Source organism: Corvus cornix, chromosome 17, assembly GCF_000738735.6.
Source record: "Corvus cornix cornix isolate S_Up_H32 chromosome 17, ASM73873v5, whole genome shotgun sequence".
NCBI lineage: Eukaryota > Metazoa > Chordata > Aves > Passeriformes > Corvidae > Corvus > Corvus cornix.
Genome location: NC_046346.1, coordinates 6,162,400 through 6,175,307, shown reverse-complemented (window position 1 = coordinate 6,175,307; position 12,908 = coordinate 6,162,400). Strand labels below are relative to the sequence as shown.

At 47.4% G+C, this 12,908-nt stretch overlaps 1 protein-coding gene across 7 annotated transcripts in view; it reads left to right on the top strand.

Moving 5' to 3' along the window:
• LOC104688252 (collagen alpha-1(XXVII) chain B) overlaps positions 1-12,908 on the top strand; it is a 147,099-nt gene that overhangs the window by 126,022 nt on the left and 8,169 nt on the right. For all 7 annotated transcript variants that reach the window (XM_010397658.4, XM_010397661.4, XM_039561575.1 and 4 more), the window contains 10 exons: positions 464-517; positions 810-863; positions 5,285-5,341; positions 5,500-5,553; positions 6,446-6,499; positions 7,876-7,929; positions 9,459-9,512; positions 9,588-9,695; positions 10,093-10,200; positions 11,649-11,756. In XM_010397658.4, the coding sequence (XP_010395960.3) occupies positions 464-517; positions 810-863; positions 5,285-5,341; positions 5,500-5,553; positions 6,446-6,499; positions 7,876-7,929; positions 9,459-9,512; positions 9,588-9,695; positions 10,093-10,200; positions 11,649-11,756 (705 nt within the window). The remainder of the gene's footprint in view (positions 1-463; positions 518-809; positions 864-5,284; positions 5,342-5,499; positions 5,554-6,445; positions 6,500-7,875; positions 7,930-9,458; positions 9,513-9,587; positions 9,696-10,092; positions 10,201-11,648; positions 11,757-12,908) is intronic.

Below are 12,908 nucleotides of genomic sequence, written 5' to 3'. Positions count from 1 at the left end.
CTTGCAGTGCCTTCATCACAATCCAGAAAACTCCTTTCTCTGCCTCAGAACCCACATCAGAAGGTTTTCACCCAACAGTTTAGGATTAGGTCATGCCCGAGCATGGTCTCACTGGTGGACTTCCTAGCACAACACTAATTTGGATACAAAGACGTGCAGGAGTGCAGATGAAGAGCACACAAATGCAGCCATTTCTGATAGCAAATCTGACTGAGGTGGGGAATCTATTGCTGCAGGCTGGCAAAGGCACAGAATGGCCTCCTGGCACCCCTCTCCATGTGTAAGAGGTTAAAGCCAAGCAAAAGCCCATCAGGTGGCTGCAGCAGAGCTCACTGGTGGCCAGGAGAAGGACTGGCCACACTCCCACGTGGTGCCGAGCTTTGCTTTGCACAGCCCAGTGCATCCTCTTCTTGTGCTAACACCATGGGCTGCTCTCTCAGTCCCTGTCTGTTTGCCTCTCCAGGGAGCTCCAGGAAGGATGGGTGCTCAAGGGGACCCAGGCTTAAAGGGTTACCAGGTAAGGGTTTTATTTTCATCTTCCAGTTTTTATCTGTTCTTAAATGCAACAAAACCGCCACTCCAGGATGCAGATTGTTCCTAAGCGGTGATTTATTTCTGATCTCGAGTTTAGTTCTTTGTCAAATCTGCATTTGCACCACCTGCATTTGGTTCATCTCTGCCATGACCCACGTGTCCCTCCAAAGCTGGCATGCACCACCCAGGGCTTACAAGACCTGGCAGAGAACCAGGGAGGACTTTCAGTCCCGCAGCTCTTTCCTGCCTGCTCACATGCTGTCTGCTCTCCACAGGGACATGCAGGACCACCGGGGCCGATTGGACCACCAGGGCCAAAGGGGGAAAAGGTAAGTCAGGGGGTTTGGCCATCTCATTTCCCCTCGAATGAGATGATTGTCTCACTGCTGTAACTCACGTGCATCTGCACTCTCCTCACCCTGTGGCACAGGCAGAGGTGCCTCCTCAACCACACAGCCATTTATATAACCCCTCAAAGTCTTGTCTCTGCCAGTCAGTGCCAGGACACCATGCCACCAGCATGTGCTTCCCAGACACCATGTGCCCTTGTGCCAGAGGCTGAGCCAGCCAGCGTGAGCCCTGAGGATGTGTTTTTCCTGTATCCTCAGGAATTCGGCTCCATCCCCAAGCCAAAAGAAATCAGACTCGTAGCTTTCTGTGATCAGGTCAGAAAAACTCCCTGCACAAATGAGCTGATCTCCAGCTGCTGGCGTTTCTCCTCCCCATGGCCCTTGCTCCATGTTCCTCGTCGCCCACCTTTCGACAGCCCCCTGGCCGCAGCTGCCCTGACTCAGAGCCCTCTTTCCACGGTGGCTTTTCCCTGGTGTTTTCCCCCTTTTGCTGAGTCAGCACAGCCATAACCAGTTCAGGCTGGAGCAGTGACTCACTCTTTAATGGTTTCCTGTCGGCTCTGCCGGCTGCTTGGCGCTCCCGGAGCTGATGGAGTCCTTCACATGCCTTCGGCAGCGATGCTCCCTCCCTCCTGAGATCTCTCTGCAGAAGGTTCTGGGGAGAACTCATTGTGACCTTCCAGTACTTAAAGGGGGCTTATCTGGAAGAGGGAAGCAACTTCCTACAGTGGACACTACACTACAGATAGGGATAGGACAAGGGGGGATGCTTTTAAAACAAAAGTGTAAAGATTTTGGTAAGATGTCAGGAAGTTCTCTACTCAGAGGGTGGTAAAGCACTGGCACCGGTCTGGGCTGCCCCATCCCTAGAAGTGTCCAAGGCCAGGTTGGATGGGGCTTGGAGCAACCTGGTTTAGTGGAAGGCATCCCTGCCTATGGCAGGGGATGGAACGAGATGGACTTAAATGTCCCTTCCAACCCAAACCATTCTGTGATTCTCCCTCAGTGTGGGAAGGGAAGTGATGGTGATGGGCACTGGTCAGTTGTGAGGTCCCCATGAAGAGGAGAGCTGCATGAACTCTTTTTGCTCATTTTCTACTCCCCAGCACCAAGACAGCATTCAGCTTTGCCTCTGCACACAGGTGGGAGGGCAGCTGTAGTGCAGACAGGAGCTTCATCGCTTATAAAATGAGCTTATGAGGACTTGCCATTGCTGGGGCTTTGAATGGATCCCTTCAGCTCAGGCTCCTGGTGTCAGGACACCCTGTTCACACTGTGCTCTGCCTGGAGATGCCCCATGCAGCCAGGAATCACTGGGGCAAGGCAAGCTGTTGTGTTCCATTAAGACATTCACATGCCTCAGAAATTTTGCTTTGGGGGTGAACAACGGTCATTTGCTTTTTCTCTCATTTCCTGCTGCCGAAACACATCCATGGAGGAACAGCTGGTGATGTTCCTGCTGCTTCATATCTCCATTGCTGCCTTGCTGAATTTCCTGGCAAGTGTTAGACAAGCACAACCAGTCCAGGATGATGTGAGAGCTCATGACCGGGCACATGGTCAGCTCAGAACCTGCCCAGAGGTTCCAACAATTCCACTGTTGAATCTTAAGCATCCTGGCAAAAAGCTGTGGGTCATGACTAGGACAAGAAGGGTCAGCCATTGACCCTGCAGCCACTGAGATGTGCAGATATGTGTGTCTGTTGCTTAAATTGCAGCTGTTGTTTTATTTGGAAACCTTTAAAGTTGCCATCTTGAAAGGTCACATAATTTCAGTAGCAAATGATCCCCAAATTATTCATCTGAAGCGCTCAGTGGAGCATTTTGCCCTTCAACAAGAAGATGTTCCTCTGCAAAAGGACACTAGAAGAGCACTCCCTGAGTGGATCTGGTGTCAAAAGAGCACAGCAGTATTATGATAAATTAATTCTACATGCAAGTATCCAAGCTGAAGCCTGATGAAGCCACCAAAGCATCCAATGCGCCCTGCTAAGAGCAGTCAGCTCTGTTAATGACCACTGACAGCTGGATCTCCTCACTCATGTTCCCCTGGAAGGCCAGTGGGTCTGCTGACACCTTGCTGGGGAGCAGAAAGAGGAGATGCTGAACCAGGAGAGCACAAAATCATGTGCTGAGCCTCCAGCACCACTTTCTGCAGCATCCAGGTGCTCCACAAAATCTTGCATCTAAGTTTTCCTATCCACCCACCCTCATCTCCTAAGAGTTGCCTGGATCCCAGCCTAAAGACAGACAGACTCCTTCCCTCCAGACATCTGTAACCTTTCACAAGTGTGTGAACACAAAAATGGAAGCCCGGAAGTGAGAAATGAAGAGAAAATGGAAATGGGACCAGGAGTACTCTGTGAGCTTTAAGTAACATGGTAAATGGACCTGTGCTAAAGGAGGAGGATATAATGGTGGGGAAGGTCTTCCCTTTTCCAGAGTAGAAAGCGGTTTGGTGAGAGGCACTGCTGTGGAATCCTGCTCCCTTGTGCCATCCCAGGCAGCTACTCCACCACATTTCATACATTTGAAATGTGTTAGAGAAGCAGCTCCTCAAAGAGGCCTTGCTCAGAGCAGACGCCTGCTCTTGGCAGCTGCTTAAAGCAGTCCAGATGTGATCCTTTTAAAAATTACAAACTGGTGTATCTCACTTTGGGACAGGAGCCAACAACAACAAGCCTTCCCTTCTTCATGCATTTTCCATTTGTATCCTAACATGTTTACTTTGCTGCCCTTTACTCTAACTTTTTTCGCTGCAACTTTCCGAAGATTTAGCACAGACCTTTCATCTCTCTCTCAAGCAGTTGAGGCACCAGGAAGTTCTGGAGGAGCTTGGTTTCACAGTCCTAGAGCTGACCAGGCCACAGGGTTTTCTCAGGCAGGAGACAGAGAACAAGGTGGGAATTAGCATCAAGGAGAAACAAAGCTACAATGGGGAGAAAGTCTGTGAGTCTTGATGCTCTTCAAGGGTCCCCAGAATTATGAGCTTTCTCTGAGTTCATCACACTCAGCTCCCAAATGCCAAAGGTATGCACATCCTGCTTGGGAAGAAGCAATCAGTGCCAAGACTTCTGCATAGTAACAGACCCACTGGGATGATTTTTTTCCCTGAGACTTGAGAAATGGTGGCTTTGTTTCCCTTCTAGTCAACATTCCTTAGATGGTGGCTAGAAAGCAAATCAGTTGCCAGGTATTCTGGTGCTGGCTTCCAGCAGCAAGTTCAGTAGCGCTGGAAACCATCAGCACAACCTGTGAGGCTTTGCTTCCCCTCCTCTCTTCTCTGCCACCCAAGTTCCTCTCAGAGACAGGCTCACCAAGAAATTTCCCAAGTGTCCTTACTATCAGCAGCTGCAACTCCAACAGGAGAGTACATCAAAGAGAGAACATCAAAGAGAACTGTAAATACATCAGAAAGGGCTGGTGCAACCACTGAGAATTACAGAAGTCTGTGAAAAACTTGGCTCTTTGGAGATTTGGATGTTCAAGGCTCTTGGAGCACCCCAAGCACCCCAAATACAGCAGCTCCACTGTGCCAGAACACCCCAAGCTCCCTTTCTCCAGTAGTGCAGCATCAAAGGAGCTCTGAGACGTGTCCATCCTAAGGAGCCAAAGTGCCAGAGACTGCTATGGAGTAGTCAAAAACTGGAGGAGCTGGAATATAGCATTCTTCCATGGGGAGCAAAGAAACAGCTATCTCTGAGCTGGACTCCAGAGAAAACAGGACGTTGTGACCCTGAGTGACTTTCACAACAGAATTTAAAAGGATAGTGTCTCTGTTAAGTCTTAAGGATCTCTCTGTGGATGTTTTGAAGTGACCTCAGTCATAAATAAGCTGGGTGATGTTATCTACCAGCCAAACCATGAGCTCTGAGCTCGTGCTGTGGAGCATCTCAGCAAGGAAAGGAGTGTGTAGGAGGCTGTCTCACCTGGCTGATTGTAAAATGAGCCCACAATGGTGGCACACAACCAGGGAGCCCATCCAGACCACCCGTGCTCCCACCGACAGCCCAGACAGGACTCAACAAGGGTGGGGAAATGCTTGATTAAAGAGTTTGGTTGAACTGTCAGCAATAAAATTCAGAGGCAGAGAGCTATTTCCCATATTGTCGCAATTACATCCTGCTTGCTTAGTTTTAGGAATTGTTGAAAGTAACCCTTTGCACCTGGTTACTTAGGGAGGAGAGTTGCACTAGGCAGAAACACCAAAAGTTAGGAAAGCAATGTGAAGAGTCAGTGAAACAAACAAAAAAAAAAAATGTTTAGTCTTTCTCTGGATGAAAAAGTAAATTCAACAGAGGCTTTGCCTTCTCATGTTATGGAAGGACTGGATTGGATCTGTACAGAAGCATCTGCTGTAAAATCTACTGTTTATATTAATACTAACATTTTATTCACAGGGAGAACAAGGTGATGACGGGAAGGTAGAAGGCCCACAGGGACCACCTGGAGACAGAGTAAGATGTTAAATTCCTTCTCTAATCAATCCTGGACTGATTTTTGTGGGTGGATTAGTTGGCTTGCTGCCTTACTTGTAGAACATGCACAAACCATTGAGATACTGCAGATGACAGCTTGTTTACATCCACCTCAAGTCCTTGTTGTGCTCTTGTAGGGCCCTGTTGGTGACAGAGGTGACCGAGGGGAGCCTGGAGACACTGGTTATCCTGTGAGTCTTATTCCAAATGCATGATTCAGAAATGTTTGCCTTGGGGAAGTGCTCCCAGTCCACATCAGCCCACAGATTTGCCCAGCAGTCCCAGTTCATAACCTGCTGATGTCCCTGGTCAGCTGCTGCTATGATTCAGACAAGGAACAATTCAGCTTTGCCTAAAGCAGAAAAACATTACTGAAGGCAAAAAAGTCAGCACCTCACCCTGCCCTGCACCCACCTGAGTGAGGCTAAAAGAATTAGCAGTGCCATTTGAGCAGAGGTCTCTGTGATTATCAAGGAGACACCCTGGGCAAGGTGTGAGCATGAGTCCATGCCAGTGCTGCAGAAATTTCAAGACTGACATGCCTGTGGCTGTAGATTCTTCCATGGGAAGATCTGTTAACTTTAAGATTTGGAGGCTTCCAAAATCTTTGCAAGGTTTCTCTCAAAAGCAAGATCAAGGCTATGAGTTATCCTGCTGTGCTCCTTATACCCTCTTTGCAGGACATTTCCAGCTGATTGGGGCTGATCTGCAAAGGTGCCATGACTTAAGTGTTACCTCCATTCAAAAGCACCTGGTCAGAATGACCCATTACAGTAATTTACAGAAGATTTTGAGTTCATCAGAGTAGCAGTACTGCTGCCTTACTTTCTAGGACAGCTGTCTCCAGCTGTTCACTTCCATTAATGCTGTGTGTATTTTGGGATGCATTAGATAGTTCCTCTTTCCACAGCATGGAAAGGCATCCACAGGAGCATGGGCACTACCCACAACTTCACCATTTCTGTGTCAGCAGAATGCAGACACGTGTGTCTTCTTCTGCCCCTTAAATCACATTACATTCATTTTTCTTTCCCATTCCCACAAAAGAACAAAGACATGTTCCCTCTCTGTTATTTATTTAAGGGTCAAGAAGGGCTTGATGGAGAAAGAGGAAAACCTGGACAGCAAGGCTTACCAGTAAGAGATGCTGCTTTATTGTAAGCTACCCAATGCCCCAGGCATGGGAAAAACAGGGAGGTGGGAAGGGCTGCAGGAGGAGTGCGTAGTGAGCTATCAAATGTGGGCATTTCCATCAGCCAGGCCTATGGAATGGGTATTTTGAGCCACATTTGAGACTAATAAATGGGTGACATAACAGGGAGCACTCCCAGTGCCTGTTTCCAAAACCTCCTTTCTGAATGGTCCATGAGGGACTAGAAATCTCAGGAGATGGGTGGTGGAAGATGACAATGACAATGGAAGGGTCTGCTTGAAAGTGATCCTTTTGATGTTCTGCTAGTCCAATGTGAGGTGAGACCATATTATTCTGCTTGCAAATTGTTTCCTCTCAAACTAGTGAAAGACTTTGTGAAAGACTAAATTAAATCCAAATTCAAAGGAAGGACTTTTTATTCCCTTGTTATATACAGTGGCATCTCATCTTTATACATGACTATTGCAACTGTGAGTGCAGCAGCACATTAAATGTAGTTTGTATTGGGAAATAAAGTTGAATCAATTCCCACTCTTTGTAAGGTTGCTGGGAAGAACAACAGATTCTATTTTGGGGTTAAAATGCTACTGCTCTGTTATATGGCCCAGAAATGAGTAGAGTTGCTGCATTCCCCAGTGGATGTAGTTTATGGGGGGGGGGGGGTGGTAGCCCCTCAGATGATTCAGAAGGAAGCAGGAGCTTTGGATTGTCTTTAGTAAATGTCCATTAGGAACGTGGGTCAAAAACAAGCTGAAGAAGGAGAGCTCTGCAGGGAGTCCTTCCTTACCATTCATTTTATATTAATCCAGAAATGGCCACTGACACAAATACCGACCAAAAAACCCAACCTGGCTGGCTGGGAGAAAAGACTGAGATGAGTGTGATGGGGAAGAGACCAGCAAGAGAGCAGTGAAATACCCTCTCTGCTTTACTCCATAGCCCTTTTTCTAACACCTGACTCCCAGGTGAAACGAAGGCAAGGGCTGCAGTGTGCAAAAGGGAAGTGGTACCAGCAATCACTGTGTAAACTACTCATTCTACACAGGCTCCTTCCTGCCCACTTCTCAGCACTGCTCTCCAGGCACCATCTGGAATTTGGTGAATGATTTCCACAAATGCAGGCACCACCCAAGTGAGGGGCAGAGTTGCTTCTTCTCCAATCGACACCCTGTTAGATGCTCTCTGGAGACAGTTCCTTGCTTCTTTGTCCCCAGGGGCCTGTCTGAGTACAGGCTGTTTCCCTGAATTGTTTCCATACAGTCAGCATTGTTAGGGCACAAAAAATGCTGTTCTTTGTACTTCATGCAAGGTACTGCCAGAAGAGAATTTTAAGCAGATTTTTCTTGCTTATGTTTTGTAGGGGGATCCTGGATCACCAGGCAAGCCAGGAGCAAAGGGATCCAAAGGTGATGCGGTAAGTTTCAGCAGGGTGCATTTATAGTGTCCTGAGTTTAAAGAAAATGTCTAATTAAGAGGATTGTCATGGTTTTGCCCAGCATGTGGGATTTTTGCCTATGGTCTATGCCTTAAAAGGCTGTGGGGATCCTTTTGGAAGGGCTGTAAATATTTGGGTGTCCAGGCCAAATGGTTTGTTGGCTTTGTGGAGCTGGAGAAGATCAAGACAATTCCAGCTCCAGCATGATGGGTGACTCTTGGGCAGGTCTTTAGTCCCTGCCATGGGTTATGTCTCTTTCCCATGCCCTGTTTGTGCTGTCTCCAGCCACAGCTGTCTCGTCCATCCCCAAGGAGGGCTGAGCCAGGCAAGTGTCTCTCCCTTTCATTTGAACCATAAACTTTTCTGGCTTGAAACCTTCTGGGTTTGGAGTCCATTTATCCATGGAGTTTTTTCTTGGAACAATCCCTCTAATTTCTTGTCCTAATTGAGCAAGAAAACCCAGGACACATGGGTCCTTCAGGGTTCATTGGGGCACTTCATACCTACTCCTACCTCCACATCTGGCTGTAATGACAGCTTGCTAATTATTCTCACAGACCAGGGAGTTTATTTGCTAAAACATAAGTATGTGACCTCAATACTCAGCAAATTCCTGCTCTCTCCTGACAGATGTCAGGGTTTTTAATCTGACCCTGCTGGGGGTAAGGCTAGAAGACAGTTTTAGGTCTTCTTGGCAAGAAGTGTACCAGGTGATAAATAAATTCTGCCCATCGATGGACAATCTGGAACTGCCTTTGGGTCTAATGAATAGCAGGGAAAGCACCCCCAGGAATATTTCTTTCATGGAGCTGGCCAGCCTGGTCCTCTGCAGATGGAGAAACAATGCACAGAAAATGAGTTATTCAATTTAAAAGTGCTTTAGTACATGACCTCACTAAGAGAGCCCTAGTGAAGGTGGTGAGGCTGAGTTTTCCATTCATTCTGCACAAATTAACCCTTTATACAGCTAATAAACCTCAGGAGTATTTCTTTTATGCCTTTATTCACAAAGTAGCACTGCAAATTTCAGACAGAAGACACCCTTTTTAATTTCCATTAGCTTTCCAAAATAGAGGGAGCTACTTCTCAGAGAGAAGCTCCCCTGAACACCCTCAGAGGACTCACTGGGTCCTGGGTTTGCTGTCAGGGAATTGATGGAGGACTCAGGTTTTTAGCATCTTGTTCTAATGTTTGCCAGTGCACCAAGTCCTCCCTTGAGTTCATCCTGCTTTATTTGTCCTCATCTGCTCTGTATTAGGAAAAATGTAGGTCCTTGCCTTCTAGCTATTCATTCCTGCCCTAGAACTCTCAAGACATACGAAGAATCACTTGTAATAAAACCAAATAGCAGTTCATTCCCCAGTGCTGGAGCAACTGACTTTATAAATCTCCCTTTTATAAAACTCTTTCCAATCATTATCCAAAAGCACACTCTGAAGTCACAGTCCCAAGTGGAGCTGTGCTAGAACTGCTGCAATTTTAGATGTCTTTCTTTTTTTTACTTGCAGGGTCAAAAAGGAAAGCAAGGAGCACAGGGCAGTGCAGGGAGCAGAGGCTCACCGGTAGGTGAAAATTCCATTTTCTGCCCCAGGAAATGCTGTCTGGGAGCACCTTCTCTAACATCTTTGTAATTTTAGGGCATCCTTGGGCTACCAGGTCCTCGAGGAGTGGTGGGAAGGCAGGGTCAAGAGGGTGCCCCTGGAGTGGACGGAGTGCCTGGGAAGGACGGTGTGCCTGGGATGCTGGTAAGCTTCATCTGTAACCTTGTGGCATTAACAGCAAACACAACATTGGAGCTGGAAAACTAAAAGGTAGCACAGGAGAAATTATGTGATCCAGCTGTGGATATTCCAATTTACATGTACCCAGAGTACATGTAATGTACATGTACATCTTCTTCACATCTCACTTGCACATACAGGCAGCAGCTGCCTTTGCATGACCAGATCTGTAAATAAAGTGGGTTTTGTAGCCTGACAGACACTCACATGCACAGAACTCTGTCCACATCTGCAAACCCACCCCTGCAAACCTATCCCCCTCTTGCTGAGGGCAGAATCCCACTACTCTGCTGTCCCCCTAGAAGCTGTGCAGAAGGGAAAAGGGTTTTGTATCATAACCTCTTCTGTGTTTCTTTTCTAGGGAGAGCAGGGTGATGATGGGGAAGAAGGTGTGACCGGGATGTCAGGCAAGAGAGGGAACCCCGGTGTGCCAGGACTCCCAGGGGCACAGGGACCACCAGGATTCAAGGTGAGTTTCTGACTCCCTAAGATGCTGCTGTGAGAGAGCCAGTCTGTGAGCCTGATGGCTCTGAGCTTGAACTCTCCAAGGTCTAATATAGTCTCAGTTCCTGCTGCCATCTTTCACTTAGCTAGAGGCTCTGTAGATCTTTCATCTCATCCATCCATCCCTCCATCCATTTTCCTGATGTACACAGCAGCTGAATGTCCCAGAGACCTTTCTTCCTTTACCAAGGACACTCAGGAGCCTGCAAACACACATACTCACACTACAAACACTTTAGTCTTTTATCATTAGAAACCTGGCTAGAAAAAACATGGAGAAGGTGCAGAGGAACTGCTGCAGCCCACCTGTAGGATGTCCAGAATGGACTACTCTGTGGGATGTTCAAGTGTTCTAGCTGCTCTGCAAGGCCTGAGCTGCTGGAAGGAAATTTGTGCTGCTTGGTTTTTAGCATATTTACTGCATTAGAAGGACTGAAGGCAGTATGAGCTTGGACATCGCACTGGGTGGAAGCAGGGACAAGCTGCTTTTGTGACCTTGGGGTTTCTTCCTGGTCCTTGCCCTGATTCAGACTCACCACAGGATCTAAACTGGACTCACAGCAATTCAGTCGTTTGTAGAAAGACTCTGTAAATAGGAAGACTCCAGCTGGGTTTAGAGAAGCTCTGAGATCTGATTTAAATTAGGACTCCATAACACATCGCCCTTGATCTGTCACTTGCTGCCCTCCAGCTGCCTTGGGCAGTACAACAGGAGGTGACTGACAGACTCTGTGTCCTTGTCACACACTCACATCCTACCTCCAGGAGAATTTGTTGCCCCTTTTCCGTCTGTTCCACCATCCTACCTTCCACCATCTCCTTGCCTTTGCTCCCCTCTCCCAGTCTGCCTCAGATTGAGCAGCTGAAGCTTGTGCTGCTCCTGGCACTTGGCAAGGGGAAGAGGTGGGGAGCAAAGTGTGGTGCTGGGTGGCAGAAGCCTCTCCCTGGATTGAAGTTGTAGAGTTAACGTTGAGAAAACGTTGGGTTTGCAGCCTCTGGATTGAAGTCCTGCTCTTGGCAGGCCTTCAGCATTTTCCATGAATTAATCATCAATTGCCAGCCTGCTGGGGGAAGAGACTATGGGAAGCTGCAGGGCAGGACAAAGAACGTAGGAAATGCAAAGAGAAGACATTTGATCCCCTTTCTCTCCTCACCCCCCGTGCAGGTGGGACAGCTCTGCTGAGGCTCCTGCTCTGTGGGCAGCCCAGGAGGGGACACAGCCATGCCCACCTTGGTCTCACCCTGTGCATCCTGAACAACCTGCCTTAGCAGACCTGGGGCATCCACTGATGGAACCACATTCCTTATCCCAATGAGCCATCTTTTCCAGCTTTCCATCTATGGCTACTTCAGCTGAGTGCTGTTGTATTTAGCTCCTGTCCTTTGGAATTACTTGAATTCTGTTATTTTTAGGGTGAAAGAGGATTGCCTGGGCAGACTGGCCAAACAGGGAAGCGAGGATCACCAGGAGGAACGGGCCTTCCAGGGAGCCCTGGCGATCCAGGACCCAAAGGACAGCTGGTTAGTGGTGATGGAGCTGATAAGAGCTGACTCCAGGCTTCTCCAGCTGGAGAGGGTGTGGATCCACAGGATTGGAAAGCAGGGTGATTCCTGGGAGGGTCTTTATAGGGGAGCCCATATCCAGCTTGAGCATGATTCTGGCAGAGAGATTAGGACTGGTACAAAACAAGGCACAAGATTGCCCAAACTACCTCAACTAAACTGCACTTGTTTGGCTGTTTTATATAAAACCCTGTGCTGACAGTTTTCAGGCTGAAAGGTAGTAACCAACACCACCATGTATCATTTTGTTATTGATTCTAGATCAGTCTCACAGATCATTTTGTCTCTGTGACACAAGTGACACATTCATTTGCCCCATATTGTCACTGCCCGATTTGCTGCAGGACTAGTGACCATGTCCCTTTGGCTGAGGTGACTCCATGACATTTAAACCCTTCTGACTTCCCACTTGCTTTTGCCTGAAATTCCTCTAGAAAGAAGGCTTGGTTGATTCTCCTGATGCAGGAAAGATCTTAGTCCTCTGTTGGTAGCAGTTTTCCTTTCCAGGACCCATAAATGGGCAGTTAAATCAATTTGTATCCTTAGAAAGTTTCTTACGCTCCACCGAGTCCAACCAAGCCCTTTCTTGCCAAGCAGTTTCTCACTGTCATGGCAGGGAAAACTTGCTAAAAGTGAGGTTTCTAGGCTGACACTGGAACAACCTTGTAATAAAGGGGATGGAAGCCCCACCACTTGGGTCATTTACAACTGAGTGAACAAACCATTGTAATACACCCCAAAAAGCACAATCAGAATGGCTGACACAGTCCTGCCAAGAGGCCAAACAAGCCTTATCTATCTCTGATGTTCCTAACATTGGAGAAGAATCATCTGGTGAAGGTTTCTGATCCCTTTTTTTACAAAAAAAGTTGAATCTTCTTGAATTTTGACATCTGAGAAGCTCAAAAATATCAAAGGATAACCATCTCAAACATGGTGAAAGGAGGATGTTTACACAAGAACATACTACCCAGGGTGCATTTTTTATTCTCAGGGTGCATGCTATGTGCTGATTCAAGCTTGATGGCCTTTCAACTATTTTATTATTATTTTTCTTACAAAATTGAGGAAAAATCCCTGCAGAGTTAATAGGAAAAGGATTAGGGGGTA